This window comes from Lepus europaeus, chromosome 7, assembly GCF_033115175.1.
Source record: "Lepus europaeus isolate LE1 chromosome 7, mLepTim1.pri, whole genome shotgun sequence".
NCBI classification, from domain to species: domain Eukaryota; kingdom Metazoa; phylum Chordata; class Mammalia; order Lagomorpha; family Leporidae; genus Lepus; species Lepus europaeus.
The window spans coordinates 8,664,456-8,688,709 of NC_084833.1; the positions used below are offsets into that span (position 1 = coordinate 8,664,456).

Consider the following 24,254-nt stretch of genomic DNA (forward strand, 5'->3'; position numbering starts at 1 on the left):
GAGGTCGGGGGTGGGGGTGGGGGGCGGCTAGCCGGAGCCTGGCTCCGGTCCGGCAGGAGCCGAGTTCGTTCCGGAAGAAGCCGAGCGGACCGGCGCCGGCCTCGGCGTCCCGGGCTTGAGGCGGCAGCAGCGGCGGCGACAGCGCGGGCCGGGATGAACCGCGACGGCTGAGGCAGCGGAGGCGCCGGCTGCGCGGACCCCAGGAAGACTCTCGCAAAGCGCCGGCCCGGCCCTCGGGGCTTCGCCTCGAGCCGAGCCCTGCCCCCGCGAGCTTCCCGGACCCCTTTGTGCGGCCGGAGGCGGCGGCGGGAACGGCCATGGCGGCCAACATGTACCGGGTGGGGGGTGAGTACCGGGCGCAGGGGCGCGGGCCCGGGGCAGGAGGGGCCGGGCACTCGGCGGCGCCGGGAGCCGCGTCTGGGGCGGCGTGGACCGGAGCTCGGACCGGAACCGGAACCGGGAGCCCGGGGAGCGAGGGTGCGGGGACCGCGACGCGGCCGGGCTCCGGGGGTCGGGAGAGGCTGCGGGCAGCCCCGACGGCACTCGGAGTGCGGCGCCGCGGGCCCCTGGGGCGGGGAGTGGGCTTGAGAAACTGGTTCCGAAGGAGCTGACAGGATAGGGACGGGGCCCCGGGGGCTGGGGGCCGCGGCGACGGCTGTGCTACCTGCGGGGAGCAGCCGGAGGTTTCTTCTCCCTGGGCGTTATTGTGCGCCTCGCTCCACCAAGGCGGGGGCCGGGTGCTGGAGCGAAACAATTGTTCACTTCGCCGGGGCTGGAGTGCAACTCCATCGCTGAGTTGGGGGAAACTGCAGGGAACCCCCTGCTGCCTGTCTTTTCCTGAAGGCTCACTTGTGAGCGAAGGATGTGATTTTAGAATCCGATGCGGCAAGGTGGAGGCATCTTTATTTCCTCTTAGTCTGCCCCTGTCCACATCCGAGCCTCCTCTGCCTGGACCCTTACCCGCTTTTGGTCGACGCGGGCCGGTTTTCTCTCCTCCTACCCTGACTGGCTGTCCCATCTTCCCGTTCTTCCCCACCCCCTCCTACAGATTACGTCTATTTTGAGAACTCCTCCAGCAATCCTTACCTGGTTAGACGGATTGAGGAGCTGAACAAGGTGAGTGGAATAGACCCCCCTCCCCATCCCCCAAGTGGGCTCCTTTGAGGTCTCTAAGTTCGGGTGGAAGAGAGGCCACTAACCTGAGTGCTCATTCATATTCATTCATTCATTGGGTGCATACAGGACCGGCTATTGAGAGCTTAGTGGGAGTCTTCCTGATCTGTCTGTCGGGTGCAAAGGAAAGGGGTTTGGAAGTCCTTGAATTAAGTCCTTATAATTTCTTGAGCTCTTTTACTTAGGTCCCTTAGAAATTTATTCCATGTTGTTAGGCTCTGTGCATTTCCACTTTCAGATAACCAATTTTCACTGCTACGTTTTTTTCCCCTCCCTTAGACTGCAAATGGAAATGTGGAGGCAAAGGTTGTCTGTCTTTTCCGGCGAAGGGACATTTCTAGTAGCCTCAACAGCCTGGCTGATAGTAATGCCAGTGAGTGTCTTCATCCCCTCCTCCTGCCATCTGGGCATGTCCCTGCAGGTGTTTCCCCTGGTAGCATGCCCAAAGCAGGGGTGTGAGTTTTGGGGGTGGGAAGTGCCTGGTTTGTGGAGGGAGGCCTGTTTTTACACGTTGGGGTTGGAAGCAGGGTGGAGAGACCATGATAAGGAAAGCCAGAGTATGGTGTGTGTGTGTGAGAGAGACAGACAGACAGACAGGAATGATAGTGTTTACACAGGAGATAAGGAAGAGAAGCAGGACACTTGGAGGGGGCAGAGTTTTGAGTACACTGAAACAATGAGTGGTGTCTGAGGGTCAAGGTGAGGAGGAAGAGATTGTACCGAGAAGCCTGTGCTACAGGGAAGCAGGCTTACTTTGTAATCACGAGGTGGTGCGAACACGTTGAAGGGAGAGAATGGAAGTTTGGATATGGCAGGAAAGTTTTCTTGCACTTTTTCTTGTTTCTCACCTCTTCCATGTCCCCTCCACTCCATTTTATTTCTTTCCTTTTTCCTTTTGCCTTATCTTCCTTCCTTTTAAAAGCTCTCATTTTCTTTTGGAAAATGTATTGCCTTCATTTTTTCCTTGGCTTCTTTTTCCTTTCCTGCTTTGGTTTTCTTTCCTCTTCCTCTTGTCTAAGTTATTTTCCTTTTTAAAGGCTGCACTGGGCTTGAAGGGGTTAATGAGGAGAGCTGGGCTTACCAAGTTCCCTGGCCCTTTGGGGTTTCCAGCCTCCTCTGGCAGGGGCTGACCTTGGCCTTGTCCAATCAGAAAGGGTGTGGGGGGTGTGGTCCCCTTTGCCTTTGCACTGGGTTTCCGGAGCACACAGGCAAGGGGTGGAGCATATTGCACCCCTCCCCATCCCCCCCCTCCCTGAGGTCGGGAACAATGCACCAATGAGCCTGAGCCTGAGGCTCTCCTGCCCCCTCCCACTTTGACTGGCGCCCGGCCAGGTTAACCCTTTTCACCAAGGTTTCAAGGCAGGCTGCAGCTCCTTGAGGGAGTTGTTGGCACTGGCTTGAGAGGTGTTGTCCTTGAAAGCCCCACAAACTATTATTAGCCAAGTAGAAAGTGAGGGATAGTTAGGGTTGCATGTGATGTTTGAGAGCAGAGTCTCCTGAAATCTGAAAAGAGGAACTGGTAAACACAACCTGTGTGACATTTTTTTTTTCATCTTATTGGGTTCCTGGATCATAGGCTGGTTTAGCAAGAAAGAGACAGTGTGATGGGCCTGGTGTGGGCAGTGTCTGCTTTCTGAGTGACATCTGAGCGGTGGCAGCTGGGTTTGGGATGCTTTCTTGCAGCATTCTTGGTACTCAGCAGCCCTTCCTTAAGGCATTAGTGATGAGAGTTGGGAGCATCTGTGAACAGGGCATAGAGAAATGCTGGTAGGATAAGAGAACAGAAGGTAGATGCAGGGAGAATGCGAGAAAAACAGCTGAGCCAGGAAATATTTTCCCTGGGTAAGAGTTCCCTCGGTAGTGACTTTCTGGATTTGTGTTTGACTTGGTTTCTTCCTCCTTAACCTTGCAGGGGAGTTTGAGGAGGAATCTAAGCAGCCTGGGGTATCAGAGCAGCAGCGACATCAGCTGAAGCACCGGGAGCTTTTCCTTTCACGGCAGTTTGAGTCGTTGCCAGCTACCCACATACGGTACAGGATGATGGGGCCCAGTGTGGCCTGTGTGCACCTCTTAGGAGATGGAGAGGAGGGTGGTGTGCTGGAAACGCTGTGGACAGGAAGGAGGGACTCACCTAAGGTTTTCGGCCCTGTCCTCTAGGGGGAAGTGCAGTGTAACCCTCTTGAATGAAACAGATATCTTGAGCCAGTACCTGGAAAAGGAGGTGAGAAAGAGGTGTTGGGAGAAGAGGGAGGGAAAGGGTAATGCCCCCACAAGACAAAAGGGAAATAGGACAGTGATGAGGTATGGGGGTGCCAGACTGCCTGTCCTGGGAACTGAGGGTACTCCACTGCCCCTGCCTGTCTGGATTGGTGCCCTGCTTACCTTCTGTCTCCACATCTCCAGGACTGCTTTTTTTACTCACTGGTGTTTGACCCTGTGCAGAAGACACTCCTAGCTGATCAGGGAGAAATCAGAGTTGGTTGCAAATACCAAGCTGAGATCCCAGATCGTCTGGCAGAGGGTAAGTAACAAGAGAGACTGCATGACTACTGGGTTATTTAACTCCAGCGGGTTCTTGGTTGCCATAGTGTCTGCAGATGGGGTACCTTAGAGGGGCTGGCACTTGCAAACCTGGCATCCTGTTATCAGAGTACAGGTTTGAGTCCTGGCTGCTCTTCTTCCAGTCCAGCTTCCTGCTAATGTACCTGGGAAGGCAGAGGAAGATGACCCAAGCACCTGGGCCCCTGCCACTGATGTGGGAGACCAGGATGGAGTTCCTGGCTCCTGGCTCCTGCCTGGCTCCTGCCTGGCTCCTACCTCTCTGTTGCAACCATTTGGGACTCGAGTGAACCAGCAGATGGAAGATAATATCTCTTGCTCTCTCTGTCACTCTGCCTTCTAAGAAAATAAATAGAATCTTAAAACAAAAAGGTGTGCCGAGTATACAGTATAGTCTGCAAGGCTCTCTGTAGGGGTCCTGACAGAATGGGATCTTAGGAACTTAAAAGGCAAGGATGGGCACGGTTGGGACAAGAAATCCGAGAGTTAGGGTGGCTGATAGAATCCAAGCAGGAGAAGAGGAAGGGAAGTGCCATTATGAATTTTAAGACATCAATTATTTTCCTTTTTGTTGTCCTGATCATACTGCCATTGCTGTCTTCCCTAGGGGAATCTGATAATCGGAACCAACAGAAGATGGAAATGAAGGTCTGGGACCCGGACAACCCTCTCACAGACCGGCAGATTGATCAGTTTCTCGTGGTGGCCCGGTGAGGGGTGGGTGGATGGGGCAGATGGGCTGGAGGAAGTGTGTGTGTGGCTTTGAGTCCTACCCATTCTTAGAAATTCTTGTTCTTTATTTCTCTTTTTTATCTTTGGCATGGGTGATTTCCTTCTTCTGGCTTATTTCCTCAGCCCATTCGACCTTTCTTTTTCTTTTGTTTTAACTTCTCCATCTCTCCCTTAGAGCTGTGGGGACCTTTGCAAGAGCCCTGGATTGCAGCAGCTCCATTCGGCAGCCAAGCTTGCACATGAGTGCAGCTGCCGCCTCCCGAGACATCACCCTGGTGAGCAGCAGTTGGTGGGTAGTTGGGCAGGCGGGGGATTTGTGGGGATGTGCAGAGCCTGGGCACAGAGGAGGAGGGTGTCTCAGAGGGAGTGGGAGTGCTTACAGAGCAGCACGAACTGGTATCCAGGCTTCAGGTCCTGAGCCTTGTTTTCCACCTTCCCTGTAGTTTCACGCCATGGACACATTGCAGAGGAATGGCTATGACCTAGCTAAGGCCATGTCTACCCTGGTACCCCAGGGGGGCCCAGTGCTGTGTCGGGATGAGATGGAAGAATGGTCTGCTTCTGAGGCCATGCTATTTGAGGAGGCCCTTGAGAAGTATGGGAAGGATTTCAATGATATTCGCCAGGATTTTGTAAGTAGATGGGTATAGGCAAAGAGGTGGGAGAGATAAGGGAATGAATGAGGGTACCAGGCCCTGGAGCCACATGTCAGCTCATCTTTCTTCTCTCGCTCTCCTTAGCTACCCTGGAAGTCACTTGCCAGCATAGTCCAATTTTATTACATGTGGAAAACCACAGACCGGTATATTCAGCAGGTATTGTCTGGGGTTGGGAGGCTGGGCTGGAAGCCACCCGTGTGTCCTCCCTGTTGAGCTGCACTCATTCTTCTCTTTTTTCCCTTTCCGCAGAAAAGACTGAAAGCTGCTGAAGCGGACAGCAAATTGAAACAGGTGTACATCCCCACCTAGTAAGTGTGGTGAGCAGGGGAGCACGTTTCCTTCTCTTTCCCCAACTGTGTTTCCTTGGTGATTGGGGGTGGGCAGAAGGCAGGGTCAAATTAAGGAGGCAGGGCAGAAATGGATTCTTTTCCTTAACTATTTCCTTTTCTGCTGTTTTCCTTCTTAGCACTAAGCCAAACCCTAACCAGATTATTTCTGTGGGTTCAAAACCTGGTATGAATGGGGCTGGATTCCAGAAGGGCTTGACTTGTGAGAGCTGCCACAGTGAGTTCCAGGGAGAGACAGGGTGCTGGAGGGTGGCTGGGAGGCCTGCCGTGGCCCAAGAACCTGAGGGACTTGGGTAGCCTGTTTTGTCCCTGACCTCCTCGCTGGGTCCTTACAGCCACACAGTCTGCCCAGTGGTATGCCTGGGGCCCACCCAACATGCAGTGCCGGCTCTGTGCGTCCTGTTGGATCTACTGGAAGAAGTATGGGGGACTGAAGACCCCAACCCAGCTTGAGGGGGCTGCTCGGGGCACCACAGTAAGGATTGATGGGGTACAGGCAAGGGTCAGCAATACACATACTGATGGGAACTTTAGACCATATTATGCAGCTGTTCATATGATGATGGTTTGATTGGCAGGGGGTGATTGACAGTGTTGGGGAGCCAGGTGGGTTGAGTGTGAATGAATTACTGAGATCAGGCAAGAAAACATTTCCTCTGCAGGAAATGGAAGGAAGAAAAGAGTCTCAGGGCTGATCTGTCTTCTCCCTTTTTCCTATTTTCTCCAGGAGCCACACTCAAGGGGTCATTTGTCCAGACCTGAAGCCCAAAGTCTCTCCCCCTATACAACCAGCGCCAACCGGGCCAAGCTGCTGGCTAAGAACAGGCAAACTTTCCTGCTGCAGACCACGAAGCTGACCCGTCTTGCCAGGCGCATGTGCAGGGACCTGTTACAGCCAAGGAGGGCTGCGCGTCGGCCCTATGCCCCTATCAATGCCAATGCCATCAAGGCAGAGTGTAAGGGCAGGAGTGGTGGGGCTGGGGTGCGTTCAGGGTTTCTCGGGATGTTAATGCCAGTGGGGGAAGTAGGCCACAGAAATGTTTAGATTAGATATGGCTGCTGGCCTCAGAAGAAGCCCGAATAGGGAAGCCCCTTCAGAAGCTGTCATCTTTGTTCTCCAGGCTCTATCCGACTTCCTAAGGCCGCTAAGACTCCCCTGAAGATTCACCCTCTGGTGCGGCTGCCCCTGGCAACTATCGTCAAAGATCTGGGTATGGGATGGGGAGCCAGACTGAAGATCTAGGGTGGTATGGATCGGGAACCAGTTGGGCAGGTGTCAGGCTCCAGGTTCTTTTACTACTAAAAATCTCTCCCTGTGCTTTTTCTGTTCTCGCTGAGACCCAGGAGATTTAGTCTAACTACTTTTGTGGGTTGTTTCTCATAAGCTGTCCAGTATTACCTGGCTTGATAAGATCATGCTTGTGATTTTTTTTCTGAAACACTGTGATAACCTGCTTGACCCTTCCCCCACCCGTGCTTTTGGGGCTGCCCGAGAAACTGCTGTCTCAGAGAAAAGCAATGGAGGTGAGAAAGAGGAGAGAAAGTGCAAAAGTTCTATATGCCTTCTCTTTTTTTTTTTTTTGCCTCTGGCAGTGGCCCAGGCGCCTTTGAAACCAAAAACACCTCGGGGCACCAAGACACCGATCAACAGAAACCAGCTGACCCAGAACCGGGGACTGGGGGGCATCATGGTGAAGCGGGCCTATGAGACTGTGAGTTGACAGACCGCTGGGCCACGCTGAGGTGGGTGGGTTTTTGTCTGAGAGGGTCCCCTGCCTCACTGTGCCACCCCACCCTTTCTTCAGATGGCGGGGGCAGGGGTACCCTTCTCTGCCAATGGAAGGCCTCTGGCTTCAGGGATTCGCTCAAGCTCACAGCCAGCAGCCAAGCGTCAGAAACTAAACCCCGCGGATGCCCCCAATCCTGTGGTGTTTGTGGCCACAAAAGATACCAGGTAGGTACCACTGTGGGAGGAGCTGAGAGGGGACAGTCCAGGATGATGGAAATGGGAACCAGAGCCATCTGAGCTGCACTGCCTCAACGAAGATGGTGGGAGCAGGGTGGGGATGCCAGAAAGGGATGGGCCAAGAGGCAGAACTGCAGTGTGGAATGTGGGCTTTTCACCTGGCAGTCTTACACCCTTTCTGTTCTCTTTCTCTGGCCAGAGCTTTAAGGAAGGCTCTGACTCACTTGGAAATGCGGCGAGCTGCCCGCAGGCCCAACTTGCCCCTGAAGGTGAAGCCAACGCTGATTGCAGTTCGGCCTCCTGTTTCTCTACCTGCACCCTCACATCCTGCCAGCACCAATGAGCCCATTGTTCTGGAGGACTGAGTGTCTGTGGGAAAGGGAGGTGGGCTGAGAGGTAGAGGGGGGGTGCCCAGGGCACCCAAACCTCCCTCCTTTAGAATCAAAAGGAGTGAAGAGGGAGGGAGGGAGGGAGGAGGGGATGGAAGGAGCAAGTGAGTGTGTGTCCCCGAGGGGTTGAGCGCCCTCTGGTGTTAGCACCTCATGACTTGTCCCCTTCCGGTGCTTCTCCATGCTTCTCCATGATGGAGGGCCCACGCAGGGACTTGGCCCATGTGGGATCCTAGCCTGTTTTGGGGGATAGGACCCACAGTTGTCTTGGACAGGTTTGGGGGGAGGGTTTTTTAATTTTTTAAAAATTTTGCCTCCCTTTGTGAAAGGGATGGGGGAGGGGAAGAGTAAACATGTATCAGGTGGTGATACCTGGTTGTGGGAGGGGGGCGTGCACTGCCATGTCTATCCTTTTTTTTTTTTTTTTCCTGATTGGGGGTTTCTCTTCCTGTCCGGTGTCCGGACTTTCCTAATTGGAGTTTGAAGCCCCAAAGCTGGCATCAACCTCAGCCCATGCTTGCTCTTTCCTTCCCCCCTCCCCCCCTCCGCCTTTTGTATGCCAATTCTCAGAAATAAAGATCTTTTGTCCATTTTTTTAACCTTGGATTCTGTAATTGGTTCTTATAGTAACAAATAAAAAGCTGTTTTCTTCAGCTCCTCCTGGCTCAGCTGTTCTCTGCCATGGGTGGGGGTGTGTGTGTGTGTTGGTGGGTATCTTTGAGAAGGAAAATAAAGGACAAAGGACAATTAATGAGATACAGATGGTGTTTGCCCTGGGAACAGCTATCTGAGATACCCAGCCTGGACTGAGGTAGCCTCTTCTGGCTACCCTTCTGGTGGGGACCAAACTGCACCCCAGCTCCCAGTGGGCTGGAACCCAAGCACCATCTTGGCCCAGATCCACTCAAAACAGTTGGGAAGAGCTGGCTTTCTGGGTGGCTGGTGGCCTCCATAGGAGGGGGCACAAGAGTGCTTCTCCCTCTATTTCTGAACGCTTACTCCCTTCATCCTTAGGAGTTGCCCCAGCCAGGGTAAGCTGTTGGGGGTGGTTAGCAGGATCCTACCCTTTCTGTGTGGTCTATTTGCACAGCTGCTGTTTCCAGATCCTCAAGTCCAACCTCCCCAGCTGCTTGGCTGTCAGGGTCCACTGTCGTGGAGTTTCCTGCCCTTTTATGGTTTGGAAGACAGACACCTGGGGCCCAACAGCAGCAACACCTTAAGAGAGAGAACAAGAAGTTGTGCCTACTATGTGCTCCCTGGACACTTCCCTTAGAGATGCAGAACAGCCTCAGTAGTTGGGACTTGCTCCAGGTCACTACTTTTTACAAGATGCAGAGCTGCAGGCTGTTAAGCACAGCAAAAGCTGCTTAGCTCTTTTTTTTTTTTTTTTTTTAAAGATTTATTTTATTTACTTGAAAGGCAGTTTTAGAGAGGGAGAGTGAGCGATCTTCCTTCTGCTGGTTCACTCCCTAGTTGGCTGCAATGACAGGGGCTGTTCCAGGCTGAAGCTAGGAGCCTGAAGATTCTCCCAGGTCTCCCACGTGGGTGCAGGAGTCCAAGGACTTGGGCCATCCTCTGCTGCTTTCCCAGGCACATTAGCAGGGAGCTGCCCATATGGGATGTTGGCGACGCTTAGCCCATCGGACAGTCCTCCCCTCCTCGTGGTCCCTGTCCCTGGGGCGTCCGCAGCTCCCTCCTTCCCTGGCTGTCTTGAGCTTCCACCTCCTGGTGCTGAGCGGACCGACCCCTGTTCTGTTCAGGGGTCTTTTGCCCTCCACTGTCTTCACTCAGCTGCCGCCCTAGTCGGTTCTGTCCCACTTCCGCAGTGGGCTCTGGCGCCTCCTGAGCACCCTGCACACAGCCCACTAACGGCGCAAGGAGGAGCCCGGCTCGCCGGGACCGCAGCGATCCGGCTGTTGGTTCGCGGAGTCCGGAAAGTGTCCAGTGCGGGCGGAGCCCCTCAACCGGGGCTAGAAAGCAGTCGTGGGCCCTTCGTTTGGAGACCCGGGGTGGAGCCCTGAAGGGGCTGGCAGTCCAGGCACAGCCCTGGAGTCCGCGGAGGTAAAGGCGGGACTGAGGGGACAGCTGCGAGAGCCTCTACTGCTGCCCGGCGGAGAAGCGCGCAGCCCAGCCGGCCCGCGACCACCCGGCCACGGAGTGAAAGGCCGGCGCTCCGGGAGCCAGCCTGACGCCAGCGCCGCCTACCTTTGTGGCTGCTGTTTTGAATATTCACGATCCTTTGGGCCAATCAACGCCTGAGCAGCTCGGAGCTCGCCAATCGGCTCACAGCCTGCCGATAAGCGACGTCGTCGATGGGCGGCTTTTTACCCCCGGACTCGAAGCGGAACCCGGAGTGGAAGGAGCTCGGTTTCCGGGGGAGTGTGCTCCTCGCGACTGACCGTCACTTCCTCTCCGGTTGGCGGAAGTGGCTTGCGAGCGCGCTGGGGACCGGCGAAGCGGCATCCGGCGGTGGCGGAGGCGGAGGCGGGGGCGGCCGTGTTCCGTCGGCGCCGGAGGGTCGCGATGGCGGCGGTGGATTCGGATGTCGAGTCGCTGCCGCGCGGGGGTTTCCGCTGCTGCCTCTGCCACATTACTACAGCCAACCGTGAGCGGTGGCTAGTGAGGGTGGTGGTGGTGGTGGTGGTGGGCTTTCGTCTGTGGATCCTAGCCAAAGTTAGGGTCGTGCAGACCATGGTTCCTCTCCAGTCCGTCAGCGGTAGGGTCCCTCACCTGCTTTTTCACTCTGCACGTCCGAGAGAGTTGGAGAGCCGGGGACGGCCCCACCACTCTACACCCTTCTTTCCCAGTGTAGGAAATCGCTCCGAAAGTTTGCCTGGACACCTGCCCTGTGCCTGGTACTCTGCTGGGCTCCAAGGGGTGGGTGGGTGAGTGGGGAGAGGTGATTCACCACCCAGAGACGGACGGGCTCAGTGCTCCGCAGGTATGTTTGGAGAGCTGCGGGGTCACAGGGCGGTGATTGAGTCTGGGAAGCCCTAAAGGGGACCCACCCAACGGCGGGATGGGTGAACCAGCAGGGCACGAATAACTGGAGAAGAGGTACCGGTGGGGAAGAGGCAGGAGGTGGGCTTGGCGAGGTAGACAGCGTCCTTGTATGACGGCGCAAGGGGCGCAGGGAGACCTCAAATTGTACCTGAAGCATGCAGTCAGAGCTAACCTAGACAAGGTCTTCATTTTCTTTGTGAACGGTACTACGACTGTTTGTCCCGTAAGGCAAGGTAGAAACTCAGGTCTTCTCTGGCCCCACCTGCCTCGGTGACAGCAAGCAGCTGATTCATAATAAAAATAGCAGCCTATTTCCCCACATTTACCATGTCCCAGACTCTGCCAAGCGCTACATATGAATAATACCTGTGTAGTAGGTACTATTATCATCTCCATTTTACATCTTGGGAAACTGATGAGCAAGACATGAACGCCTCAGCTTGACAGCTTGGATTTGAACTTGAGCAGTGTGATTTCAGATCCTGCACTTGCAATCACTGTGACATACCCAGAGACAATCCAGGAGGATCCTTCAGCCATTAGTTCTTCTAAATAGGTCCTGAAGGAGTTACCTGTTAATTTTTATTATTTATTGTTTTACCTTTGGCTGGTGTTGCTTTACTTTGGCATATATATAGTTTAAGAACTATTGATAGTGTAGCTAGTTCCCTTGGAAACCATTTAAAGGATGCATGATACAGACAAATGGACAAGAGAGAACTGTGAAAGCAGCTGGGGCTTTGTTTATTCAAAGGCCACACTGTGGTTTGGAAAGATGGGTAGGATTTACATAGGCAGAGCACAAAGGCAAGGGGCAGATGTGCTGATAGTGAATTGTATGTGTTTGTCTCTCACTTGTCTTTGCAGGACCCAGCTTAGAAGCCCATTTGGGAGGCCGGAAGCACCGGCACCTGGTAGAACTACGAGCTGCCAGAAAGGCCCAGGGACTTCGAAGTGTGTTTGTCAGTGGATTTCCCAGGGATGTGGATTCTGCTCAGCTCTCTGAGTACTTCCAGGCATTTGGACCTGTGGCCAGCATCGTCATGGACAAGGACAAGGTAGAGAGAATGGCTCGAGGGTTTAAGAGTGGATCAGGTGTGCCACATACCGAGAGGGACAAGAGAGAGAAACCAGCAGCCTGTTTGGACTGCTTCCTGATGTGACCTTGTCTTGGTGGACACCATGGTACTTGGGCTACTTTGACTATGAGCTTCTCGTACCTTCACATCCTGCTCCCTGCCCCCTGGGTTTTATTTCATCAGGGTTGGTCACTGAGGGACTTGTCTGTCATCTACTTCTTCAGCTAATGTTTTGTTCACAGTTAGTTATTCATTGCTCACTTTTAGTAGGCACTGCCTCAGGGCTGCATTCTGAGTAGTGAATGGGATCGATGTGGGCCTGCTCACATGGAACGTCCAGTCTAGGTGAGAAAGTAGATAGTACAGTGGGTAATTAGAGTGAACGTTGGTGCTTAAACACAGCATTACCAATGGAGGACAAATGCACAAGAAGCCAGCTAATAAACTGGTTGGCAACTTAGTAACTTACATCAATAGGTACTGAGGTTATGTGATCAGAACTCTCTGTCTCAGTGTTCATTTTTTGTGGTTCTTTTTGTCTTGATTCCCTGATTTTAAAAAAATGTTTATTTTTTTATCTACTTGAAAGGCAAAAAAGAGATAGAGATTTTCCATCTGCTGGTTTACTCTCCAAATATCTACCAGAGCTGGACTTGGCTAAAGTCAGGAGCCAGGAATTCTATTCGGGTCTCCCACATGGGTGGCAGGGGCTCAAATACTTGAGCCATCATCTGCTGCCTCCCAGGATGCATTAGCAGGAAGCTGGATCTGAAGTGGAGCAGCTGGAGCTTGAATCAGTCACTCTGATATGGGATGTGGGTGCCCCAAGCACAGGCCTAACTCTATATGCCAGGTGGACCTTTTCATTACTGCACCTTTAGTTATTTGAAAAAAAACTCACTGTTGTGTTGTTGTGTTGTTGGTCACATTGTGATTCTGAGGCTGCACTGTGGGTATGTAGGTGTGGCTTGGGTGATCCCAAATATCCTTAAGCAGCCTAGGCCCTTCTTTTAGGATCAGGGTGGGTGGGCTTGTTTTTGTTAGGGACTATATTGAGTAACTCTACTACAAATGGATTAAAAATAATTTAGCTTTTCTCATGTAACCAACAATCCAGACCTTGGCAGTCCTGGGTTTTGCAGTTTTCCTACTGCTCTGTCATTATTATTGGCACATGGTTCTTACCTCATAGTTGTGCAACTGCTGCTTACCCATCTTTAGGCCGAAGAAGCCAGGTTGAAGAGTATGATGTAGAAGGCCAGTGCCAGCTGAGTGTAACTCCCACTTTTTTTTTAATTTCTGAGGAAAAACTTTCTCCAGAGGGCTTTTCAGGGCTTTTCCCCTTGTTATAGGCAAGCTTGGGAAATTAAGCATTTTTAGCGGGCAATTTGCCTCTTTGAGCAAAATCAGGGTTTTGTTAGTAAGGAGGAAAGGAGAAAGTGTATTTGATGGGTACTTGGCAGTGTCTGCCCCAAGTTACTTCTTTGGGAAGTTCAGTGACCTTGTGTTTGTTGATAACTTATTTCATTTGCGATTAATGATCTTGTCCTGAAGTTAAACTTCAAGTTTCTGAGGGTTGTAATTATTATGACAATAATGATTAAAATTTTTCCATAATTACTATGCACCAATTATGTACTAAGTATTTTACATACACTGTCTCATTTAATTTCCACTATTCCTTGAAAAAAATCATCAGAAGTTGGGCATTTGGGAGTTTAAGGTCTTACTTAGAGGGGCCAGCGCTGTGAAACAGAGGGTTAAAGCCCTGGCCTGAAGTATTAGCATCCCATATGGGTGCCGGTTCTAGTCCCGGCTGCTCCTCTTCCCATCCAGCTCTCTGCTATGGCCTGGGATGGCAGATGGCCCAAGTTGTTGGGCCCCTGCACCCGTGTGGGAGACCCAAAGAAGCTCCTGGCTCCTGGCTTTGGATCAGCTCAGTTCTGGCCATTGCAGCCATCTGGGGTGTGAACCAGCAGATGGAAGACTTCTCTCTCTGTCTCTACCTCTCTCTGTAACTCTGTCTTTCAAATAAATAAAATAAATCTTTAAAAAAAAAAAAAGATCCTACTTAGGAAGCAGTGACAAGTACTTAGTGTCTGAGTTAATTTCCTAACTTGTAAAATGGAAATAACAATATATCTTTTTTTAAAAGATTTATTTATTTATTTGAAAGTCAGAGCTACACAGAGAGAGGAGAAGCAGAGAGAGAGAGAGAGAGAGGTCCTCCACCTGATGATTCATTCCCCAGTTGGCCACAATGGCTGGAGCTGTGCTGATCCGAAGCCAGGAGCCAGGAGCTTCTTCCAGGTCTCCCATGGGGGTACAGGGGCCCAGGGACTTGGGCCATCTTCTACTGCCTTCCCAGGCCACAGCAGAGATCCGGATCAGAAGTGGAGCAGCCAGGACTCGAACCGGCGCCCACATGGAATGCCGGTGCCCCAGGCCAGGGCATTAACCTGCTACTCCACAGCACTGGCCCCAACAATATATATCTTATAGGAGTCTTAGGAGCCTTTGAGATAGTTTATGTGAACTGCTGGCTTTATAATGAGCATTCAGCGAATGGTAGCTCTCGCTGGGGCAGGTGGTGTTGAGAGGAGAAGAATGTTGAGGGCAGTTGCTTCTGAGTCTGCTAATTCTGGCTTCCCTGATGCTGTCAGGTTCTTGAGAGAAAGGTGCACAAGGACAAGGATAGGCAAAGGGGCAGCTCATTTCTTTCTTTCTTTCTTTTTTTTTTTTTAAAAGATTTATTTATTTATTTGAAAGAGAGATCTTCCATCTGCTGGTTCATTCCCCAAAATGGCCGCAACAGCCAGGTCTCTGTCAAGCCAAAGCCAGGAGCCAGGAGCCAGGAACTCCATCTAGTTTCCCACAAGTAGTTGGGCCATCTTCTGCAGCCTTTCTTGGCAGATCAGCAGGAAGCTGGATCAGAATTAGAGCAGCCAGGGCTTGAAGCAAGCGCTCCAGTATGGGAAGCCTTTTGCAAGTTGGGGCCATAACCGCTGGGCCACCACATCGGCCCTGACGCCTAATTTCTAGCTGGAGCTTTGGTTGCAGACTTGATGCTGAAGTGCAAGCTGGTGATTCTGCTAAGAAGACTTGCCTAGGCAGATCCAAAGAGTGGTTTGTCCTTGGCTTCACTTTCGTTCTTTGCTCTGACATAAGGGTAGATGTGAGTGTAGGGTTGGTAGCTTTCCTTTCTTAAAAATTTGAGAATTTTACACAGCATAAAATACACAATTCAGTGGGCAGGCATTGTGATGCAGAGGGTTAATCTGCTGCTTGGGACACCTGTATCCCATGTCAGAGTACTGGTTCACATTCTGCCTGCTCTGCGTCCAGTCCACTGCTTCTCCCTGCTAATGCTTCTGGGAAAGCAGTGGAAGGTGGCCTGAGTGCTTGGGCCTCTGCCACCCATGTGGGTGACCTGAATGGAGCTCCAGACTCCTGGCTTAGGCCCAGCCCAGGCCTTGGCTGTTGCAGCCATTTTGGGAGTGAAGCAGTAGATGGAAGATCTCCCTCTGCCTTTCAAAAAAAATAATACAAAATAAACTTTTCTTTTTTTAGAAAACAAGAAAAGTTAGGGAGTAGATATTAGTATTACCTGTGAAATGATAACACTGGGAAGAGTAGGGGATGATAAAATAGGCAAAATGGGATTTTTGGAGGCAGATTAGGGTGACAGAAATGTATGGGGTAAGAGTGAGGGAGAGAATTGCTTTTTTTTCTTTTTTAAAAATTTATTTATTTGAAAGGCAGAGTTACAGAGAGGCAGAGGCAGGGGCGGGGGGGGGGGTCTTCTAGCCGCTGTTTCACTCCCCCAAAACCCGTAATGGCTGGAGCTGGGCCAATCCAAAGCCAGCTTCTTTTGGGTCTCCCATGCAGGGGCCCAAGGACTTGGACCATCTTCTACTGTTTTCCCAGGCAATAGCAGAGAGCTGGATTGGAAGTGGAGCAGCCAGGACTTGAGCTAGTGCCCACAGGGGATGCCAGCACTGTAGCAGCGGCTTTACCCATTGTACCACAGCTCGGCCCCGAAGAATTGCTTTTCTAAATATGTTCCCTATTAATGAAAACATCATCAAGATAGTATTCCCATGTATGAGATATTCCACTGCTACACCACATGTTTGGATTTCTGGTTACCAAACCGTCATGCTTCCTCTGCTAGGGAGTGTTTGCCATCGTGGAGATGGGGGACGTGAGTGCTCGGGAGGCTGTTTTGTCACAGTCCCAGCACAGCCTGGGAGGACACCGCCTGCGCGTCCGGCCACGGGAGCAGAAGGAGTTCCAGAGCCCAGCCTCCAAATCCCCCAAGGGAGCAGCCCCTGACAGTCAGCACCTGGCCAAGGCACTTGCTGAAGCCCCAGATGTGGGGGCACAGATGGTAAAGCTCGTGGGGCTGAGGGAGCTGTCTGAGGCCGAACGACAGCTTCGGAGCCTGGTGGTGGCCCTGATGCAGGAGGTTTTCACAGAGTTCTTCCCGGGTAAGTCACCTCCGCGACTGTGTCCGAAGCCTCCTGTCCTTCCCTCCTCAGTGTCACTGCTGGAGGTGGTCACCTGACTGCTCTTCCGCCTGGGAACTCCTTTATGTTCTTCCACCCCTGCTCCTCCCTGATGTTTCTTGACCTTTGTTCTCTGCTCGGCACCCAGGCTGTGTGGTCCATCCTTTTGGCTCTTCCATAAACAGCTTTGATGTCCATGGCTGTGATCTTGACCTGTTCTTGGATCTGGGTGACATGGAAGAACCTCAGGTGAGTGACGAGGGGCAGCTGGGAAGAGGCAGTGAGAATGGTCATGTGACAGTGGGCCTTAGTTTCTCATCTGCAAAATGGGTATACTAGGACCTACCTGAAAAGGTTATTGTAATTGGAGAAATGTGAGTATGGATAGGCATTAGTTAGGATGAAAATGAATTGACACAGAATAGATGACAGTTATAACAAGAAATCTGCCTCTGAAAATCTCATTTTCTCTATTTTATTGTCCCCGTCATTTCATAGGTTGTACTATGATGTACCATGTTTCTTTTCTTTTTTTTTTTTTTTTAAAGATTTATTTATTTTGGGTCTGGTGCTGTGGTGTAGTAGGCTAAGCCTCCACTTGTGGTGCTGGCATCCTGTATGGGCACCGGTTTGTGTCCTGGTGGCTCTTCTGATCCAGCTCTTTGCTGATGGCTTGGGAAAGCAGTAGAAGATGGCCCAAGTGCTTGGGCCCCTGCACCCATGTGGGAAACCCAGAAGAAGCTCCTAGCTCCTGGCTTTGGATTGGGCCAGCTTTGGCCATTGTGGCTGTTTGGGGAGTAAACAGGTGGATGGAAGACCTTTCTCTCTGTCTCTCCCTCTCTCTGTCTATAACTCTACCTTTCAAATAAATAAATAAAATTTTTTAAAAAAATTATTTACTTGAAAGTCAGAGTTACATAGCCAGAGATCTTCTAACCACTGGTTCACTCCTCAGATAACAACAGCCAGTGCTGAGCCCGGCTGAAGCCAAGAGCCAGGAGTCAGGAGCTTTATCCAAGTCTCCTACATGCGTGGCAGGGGCCCAACCACTTGGGCCATCCTCCGCTGCTCTTCCCAGGCCATTAGCAGGGAGGTGGATCAGAAGTAGAGCAGCCAGGAGATAAATAGGTACCCATGTGAGATGTCATTGTGGGAGACAGTAGCTTTATCCCCCTATGCTACAATGCTTGCTCCTGTTTCTTTCTTTTAAAACATGTTTGTTTATTCATTTTTATTTATTTTAAATAGCAATTTCAAAGTGTTATATATACTATCTTATTTTGGAAAAAAATATATAGTAAAAGGATATACAATAAGGGCCAGCGCCATGGCTTAACAGGCTAATCCTCCGCCTTGCGGGGCCGGCACACCAGGTTCTAGTCCCTGTTGGGGCGCCAGATTCTATCCCGGTTGCCCCTCTTCCAGGCCAGCTCTCTGCTATGGCCCGGGAAGGCAGTGGAGGATGGCCCAAGTCCTTGGGCCCTGCACCCGTATGGGAGACCAGGAGAAGCACCTGGCTCCTGGCTTCGGATCAGCGAGATGCGCCGGCCGCAGTGGCCATTGGAGGGTGAACCAATGGCAAAAAGGAAGACCTTTTTCTCTGTCTTCTTTCTCTCTCTCTCACTATCCACTCTGTCTGTAAAAAAAAAAAAAAAAAAAGGGATATACAATAAGGTGATTTAGGAGTTTTTTGTTTTTTGTGTTTTTTTTAAGGTTTTATTTATTTGAGAGGTAGAGCTACAGACAAACGGAGAGACAGAGAGAAAGGCTTTCCATACACTGGTTCACTCTCCAAAAATGTCCTCAATGGCCGGAGCTGGGCTGGTCAGGAGCTAGGAGCCAGGAGTCAGGAGCTTCTTCTGGGTCTCTCACATAGGTATAGGGGCTCAAGCACTTGGGCTGTCTTTCACTGCTTTCCCAGGCCACAGGCAGAGAGGTGGATCGGAAGTGGAGCAGCCAGGACATGAACTAGTGTCCATATGGGATGCTGGTGCTGCAGGTAGAGACCTAGCTTGCTGTACCATAGTGCTGGCCCCCGGAGTTATTTTAAATTTATTTTTGTAATTATTTTTTCCTTCAAAGATTCATTTATATGTCTGAAAGAGTGAGAGAGAGACAGAGAGACAGAGAGAGGAGAGAGACAGAGAGAGATCTTCCATCCACTGGTTCACTCCTCAAATGGTTGCAGTGGTCAGGGTGGGGCCAGGTTGAAGCCAGGATCCAGGAGCTTCATCATGTCTCCCACATAGGTGCAGGAACTCGAGGACTTGGGCCATCTTCCTCTGCCTTCTCTGGGTGCATTAGCAGGGAACTAGATGGGAGGCAGAGCAGCTGGGACATAAACTGGCGCCCATATGGGATGCACGTACTGCAGATAGCAGCTTAAGCCACTGTGCCACAGCACTGACCATTGTTTTATTTTTTAAAGATTTATTTTATGTATTTGAAAGGCAGAGTGACAGAAAGAGGGAAGGGCAGAGAAAGATCTTCCACTTACTGGTTCACTCCACAAATGGGCCAGGCTGAAGCCAGGAGCCAGGAACTTCATCTGGGTCTCCCACATGGGTGGTAAGGACCCAAGAACTTGGGTCATTTTCCACTGCTTTTCAGGTGCATTAGTGAGAAGCTGGATCGAAAGCAGAGTAGTTGGAACTCCAAGCTGTGCTCAGATATGGATGCAGGCCTGCTAAGCAGTAGTTTAACCCACGGTGCCACAGCCACTATCCCTACTTACCTGTATTTTCTTCGAAGATCAGACGAGATCAGGCACATTCAGGATGGTATGGCCATAGACAACCTGTATTTTCTAGCATGTAATGTACAGATTGTCTTTGGAATAGGAAAGGTTTATTATTTTTTAAAATAGTCTTTATTTTTTAGAGCAATTTTAGATTCACAGAAAAACTGAGCAGAAAGTGAAGTTCCATAGATCTTCTGCCCCAATAAAAGGTGTTATTTTTTAAAAAAGACATTTGTTTTGTCATTCTCTGCATACTTGTGTGCACACACACATTGTCCTTTATGAATCATTTGAGAGGTTGCATTATAACGTATAACCTAAGAATCAAGGCTTTCTAGTGTGTTACGACAGTGCAGTTATCAAATGGGGGAGATAATACACTGGCTCAAGTGTACAACTTTCCAAGACTCTACAGTGCATACGTAATTGTGTCAGCTGTCCCAGCAGTGGACTGCTGTGTCTTTTTAGTCTTCATAATCTGTAGTAGTTCCTTTGCCTTTGTCTTTTGTGACAATGACATTTTTGCAGAATACAGACCATTTATGAGATTAAAGGTTATCTTAAGAAAGGGTTGCTGTTGTGTGGGTATTTGCCATAGCAGTTAAGGAAGCACTTAGATGTCTGCATCTCATATTACGGTACCTGTGTTCAAGTCCTAGCTCCAATTCCAACTCCAACCACTTCTTCTTTTTCTTTTTTTTAAAGATTTATTTATTTGAAAGGCAAAGTAACAGAGAGAGTGATTCTGTCTGCTCCCCATTTGGGCCACAATAGCTGGGGCTGGGCCAGGCTGAAGCCAGGAACTTCATCTGGGTCTCCCACATGGGTGCAAGGGGCCCAACTACTTTGGCTACCTGTCACTGCTTTGCTTTCCCAGATACATTAGCAGGGAGCTGGATTCGAAGTGGAGTAGCTGAAACTCCCAACTGGTGCCTGTATGGGATGCTGACATCACAGGCAGTGGCTTTACCTACTACACCACAATGCCAGCCTCTCGGGTAGAGTTCTTGGTTCCTGGCTTCAGCCTGGCACAGTCCTGGCTATTGCACCCATTTGAGGAATGTACCAGTGGAGGGAAGAGCTCCATCTCTCTGTCTCTCCCTCCCTCGCTGTGCTCTGCCTAATAAGTAGTAATATTTAGTATCTTGGGGATGGGGATGTCAGTAGACAGCAGGAGGGGCATTCATTCAGCTCTCTTGTCCACAGCCAGTCCCAAAGACTCCAGAATCTCCGTCCTTGGACTCAGCCCTTGCTTCCCCACTGGATCCTCAAGCCCTGGCCTGCACCCCGGCCTCTCCTCCAGACTCTCCGCCTCCGAATTCTCCCCAGGATTCTGAAGCTCTGGACTTTGAAATGCCTTCCTCTTCCTTGGCGCCCCAGACTCCGGACTCTGCTTTGGCCTCGGAGACCCTCGCCTCTCCCCAGTCGCTGTCTCCAACCTCATCACCACAGGAGGACAGGGGCGAGGGGGACCTGGGGAAGGCCCTGGAACTAGCAGAATCCCTAAAGGGAGAGAAAACGGAGGGGGCAGCAATGCTGGAGCTGGTGGGATCCATTCTCCGGGGGTGTGTCCCTGGGGTGTACCGAGTCCAGACTGTGCCCTCTGCCCGGCGCCCTGTGGTCAAGTTTTGCCATCGGCCTTCAGGTCTCCACGGTGACGTCTCCCTCAGTAATCGGTATCTTTGTCTTGGGGGGGTCGTGGTTGGGGAAGGCCAATGGAGAATTCTGGGGTGTATGAGTAGTGGGAGGCTCCTCTCCCTGTGCAGTCTTGAGTGTTTTCTTGTTTGGTCCCATCCTTTCTGCCACTTATCTTCTCCTGTCTGGCTTCTGTTCAATGTTTATAAAGTGCATTCTTTGGAATACTGTTTTTTAAGGGATGTAGAAAAGAGTTCATGGCTGAATAAATTCGGGCAGCGCTAAGTTAAATGCAGATAGGTTTCTCCTTCCCCTCTCTCTTCCCTGCTTCCCTTCCTATTCTTCCCTTTTTCTTTCTTTCCCTTCCTTTTGCTTGTTAAAGGGTCTGAGCAGTCGCACGCTCCATGAATGTCAGGGTAGGTAAAGAGGACGTAGTGCTTTCCAAGCTCATTTGACCTACTTTGCATTCTCTCACAAGACCAGCATTTCAGCAGTGCCTTGGGAAACCTGTGTTTGGCCTTATTCCAGCAGCCTCAGTGACACAGGACTGGAATGCGTACTGGGAGTAATGGGTTTCGAGAGTTCCTAAGCCCTAACGCGCAGTCTCCCCTTTATCCCAGGCTGGCCCTGCACAACTCTCGATTCCTGAGTCTCTGCTCTGAGCTGGATGAGCGAGTGCGGCCCCTGGTGTACACCGTCCGCTGCTGGGCTCAGGGCAGAGGGCTGTCAGGTGAGTGTGAATTGGGACAGGTGTGGGCTGAATTGGTGTCCAGATGAAGGCAGGGATTCAGAAGGAAAAGGGAGGAAGGTACGGGAACCAGGGCTGAGGCAGGAGAGGCCCAGAGACACCTTTTGTCTAACTGGAATTCTTGATTATTTACCCAGGAAGTGGCCCCCTTCTCAATAACTACGCCTTGACCTTGCTCGTGATCTATTTCCTTCAGACCAGGGACCCTCCTGTGTTGCCCACTGTGTCTCAGCTCACTCAGAAAGCAGGTATTAAGGCCCAGCCTCCACCCTTCCTACTTCATCAGCTTCATCTCTCTTCTTCATCGTAGCCAGATACACTAAGCTACACTGGAATGAGATCTCTGCTGCATCCCCATTTCTAAGCCCGCCCCTACTCTTGCTGCTTCCAGATTGTCCCTTACCTCTTGTACTTTGACAGGTGAGGAGGAACAGGTAGAAGTTGATGGCTGGGACTGTAGCTTCCCCAGGGATGCCTCAAGACTGGAGCCCAGCGCCAACGTGGAACCCGTCGGTGAGTCTGGGGAGCCTGCATGAGGACTAGTAATGATGTTCCTCTCAATCATAGGTGACTTAGGTCACACTTACCGTGTGCCTGGCATGGTTTTCACAGCAGCCCTGGGGTTGGCTAATATTGTCATTGCCATTTTACAGAGGAAGAAACCATGCCTTACTGCGATTAAGTGACTTGTCCAAGGTTACACTGTTAGCAAGGGCAAGAAGCAGCACAGGGGTGTGGGGAGGGAGGCGTGACCCCTTGTTCACAGGGATCAGAGAAGTCTGGCTGCTTGGGACTCTTCTCAGGAAACGGCTCCCGTCAGGACCTGTCCCAGTCTCAATCCCAGCTCCTAAGTGACCTCTTATCCCCAATCTGCCTCCTTCAGGTTCCTTGCTAGCCCAGTTCTTCTCCTGCGTCTCTTCCTGGGATCTTCGTGGCTCACTGCTGTCCCTGAGGGAGGGTCAGGCACTGCCTGTGGCAGGGGGCCTGCCCTCTAACCTCTGGGAGGGTCTGCGCCTGGGCCCCATGAATCTCCAGGACCCCTTTGACCTAAGTCACAACGTTGCAGCCAACGTGACCAGCCGCGTGGCCGGGCGGCTACAGAACTGCTGCCGAGCGGCAGCCAGTTACTGCCGAAGTCTCCAGTACCAGCACCGTTCCTCCCGGGGTCGGGACTGGGGTCTGCTCCCCCTTCTGCAGCCCAGCTCCCCAAGCTCCCTGCTGTCTGCAACGCCCATCCCCTTACCTCCTGCTCCCTTCCCCCAGCTCACTGCTGCCCTGGTCCAGGTGTTAAGGGAAGCACTGGGATGCCACATAGAACAGGGAACCAAGAGGCCACGGTCAGAAGGAGGTGGGACTGAGGAGTCTCCCCAGGGAGGGACGAGCAAAAGGGTGAAACTAGATGCACAGAAGAGCTGTGAGGAGGGGCAAGGGGAACAGCAAGGGCATGCAGGGGACCACAGTGAAGATGGAGTGGAGGAGATGGTTATAGAGGCTGGAGAGACGGTGCAGGACTGGGTCATGCAGAGCCCTGGGCAGCCAGGGGAGCCGCCCCTGATGCCTGGAAAGCACCTGGCTGGGGGAGAAGGGCAGCGAGCTCTCACAGTACTAGCAGAGCAGAGGCCCAAGGGCCCTGAGGCAGCCCAAGAAGGGTCTCAGAGCGACATGGGGAAGGGGGCATCACTCCTCTCCTCAGTGAGCTGGCCCTGTGCCTTGTGGCACCGAGTGTGGCAGGGGCGGCGGCGTGCCCGGAGGCGCCTGCAGCAGCAAACCAAGGAAGCAAGTGGAGGTGGTGCTGGCGCAGAAGCTGGGTGGCTGGCAACTGAGGCTCGGGTAACCCAGGAGCTGAGAGGACTGGGAAGTGAACCCAGGCTAGAAACTGACCCCCTCCTGACCTTCATCGTGTCTGCCTCCCAAGCTGACCAGACTCTCACTGTGACCCCTCTCCGGGATTCCCAGGGCCTGTTCCCTGACCTCTATCACTTCTTACAAGTTTTCCTCCCTCAAGCACTGCGAAATCTCCTCAAGTGAAGACATGGGCCATAGAGGGCAATAAAGCTGCTAGTTTAATACAGATACTCTCCAGTTTTCTCTGATTTTCTCCCAGTACTTTCCGCTTCCTTCTTGGGCTCCCCCACACCTTAATACAGCCCTCTCAGATCTGCCTTGGCTGAGCCCGATCGGTCCTGCTCGGCACCCTGGTCTTCCCACTTAGCACGGCCTGCAGGCACCTGGCAGAGTTCCTGAATGACCGCGCTTGCGGGCTCTGCAGCAAGTCTGCCTCCAGTGAGGCTGCTGCCCCGGGTTTACACGTGGTGTCCGCGCCGGAGATGTGGGTTCAGACCTCTTCCATTCTCGTTCTTCAACTGAGTAATAGATTTTCACACCGGAACATGGGTAAAAAGCAACCCAGCAGAATGCAGGCTCCGAAGGGGGTGGCAGGGCCCATGGCTGGGTTCTCCCTGCGCCCCTGAACTGCTGCGGGTCAGAGGTCTGGTGCCCTTGTCGCAGTACCAGCATGCGGAGTTGCAAACTAGTGTCACGTGGGCGAACCTCACTCGGGCAGACGGTTTCAGACCCGAGCCCCTGTTACGTGTACATTCCTCTCTAAAGTCCAGAGCGGGAACAAAAGGAACCTCGCCAGCTCCCGCCTCCGCACAGCTCCGGCTTCTCGGTCCCGTGAGCTTCGCGGGCGATGCGAGGGGCTGGCAGAACCTAC

The 24,254-nt window shown here is 52.0% G+C and overlaps 2 protein-coding genes across 3 annotated transcripts; both read left to right on the top strand.

Moving 5' to 3' along the window:
• Positions 1-120: 120 nt before the first annotated feature.
• Positions 121-8,478, top strand: MTA2 (metastasis associated 1 family member 2). Of its 2 annotated transcripts, none has more exons than XM_062195999.1 (18): positions 121-345; positions 1,049-1,116; positions 1,453-1,546; positions 3,086-3,203; positions 3,331-3,394; positions 3,577-3,694; positions 4,340-4,442; positions 4,640-4,739; positions 4,908-5,096; positions 5,205-5,279; positions 5,373-5,431; positions 5,590-5,687; positions 5,806-5,945; positions 6,198-6,426; positions 6,592-6,681; positions 7,064-7,182; positions 7,276-7,424; positions 7,636-8,478. In XM_062195999.1, exons 1-18 carry the CDS (start codon positions 318-320, stop codon positions 7,799-7,801), a joined length of 2,007 nt encoding a protein of 668 aa, XP_062051983.1. In that variant the 5' UTR covers positions 121-317; the 3' UTR covers positions 7,802-8,478. The 2 variants fall into 2 exon arrangements, with proteins under 2 accessions (XP_062051983.1, XP_062051982.1); XM_062195998.1 differs by lacking the exon at positions 121-345 and adding an exon at positions 684-890.
• A 1,807-nt stretch (positions 8,479-10,285) lies between these two features.
• Positions 10,286-24,247, top strand: TUT1 (terminal uridylyl transferase 1, U6 snRNA-specific). Its single transcript, XM_062196001.1, has 9 exons — positions 10,286-10,430; positions 11,696-11,886; positions 16,082-16,397; positions 16,564-16,664; positions 20,362-20,831; positions 21,411-21,520; positions 21,676-21,786; positions 21,959-22,051; positions 22,422-24,247. Exons 1-9 carry the CDS (start codon positions 10,349-10,351, stop codon positions 23,564-23,566), a joined length of 2,619 nt encoding a protein of 872 aa, XP_062051985.1. The 5' UTR covers positions 10,286-10,348; the 3' UTR covers positions 23,567-24,247.
• Positions 24,248-24,254: the final 7 nt, after the last annotated feature.

What these genes read in the sequence shown, in the direction of transcription:
- MTA2 (XM_062195999.1), top strand. Translation starts at nt 318, where the DNA reads ATGGCGGCCAACATGTACCGGGTGGGGG. An exon ending in CAGTTTCTCGTGGTGGCCCG is followed by an intron (nt 4,443 to 4,639) that starts GTGAGGGGTGGG and finishes TCTCTCCCTTAG; the next exon opens with AGCTGTGGGGACCTTTGCAA. An exon ending in CAGGTGTACATCCCCACCTA is followed by an intron (nt 5,432 to 5,589) that starts GTAAGTGTGGTG and finishes TTTCCTTCTTAG; the next exon opens with CACTAAGCCAAACCCTAACC.
- TUT1 (XM_062196001.1), top strand. Translation starts at nt 10,349, where the DNA reads ATGGCGGCGGTGGATTCGGATGTCGAGTCGCTGCCGCGCGGGGGTTTC. An exon ending in GACGTCTCCCTCAGTAATCG is followed by an intron (nt 20,832 to 21,410) that starts GTATCTTTGTCT and finishes CCTTTATCCCAG; the next exon opens with GCTGGCCCTGCACAACTCTC. An exon ending in CGCCAACGTGGAACCCGTCG is followed by an intron (nt 22,052 to 22,421) that starts GTGAGTCTGGGG and finishes TGCCTCCTTCAG; the next exon opens with GTTCCTTGCTAGCCCAGTTC.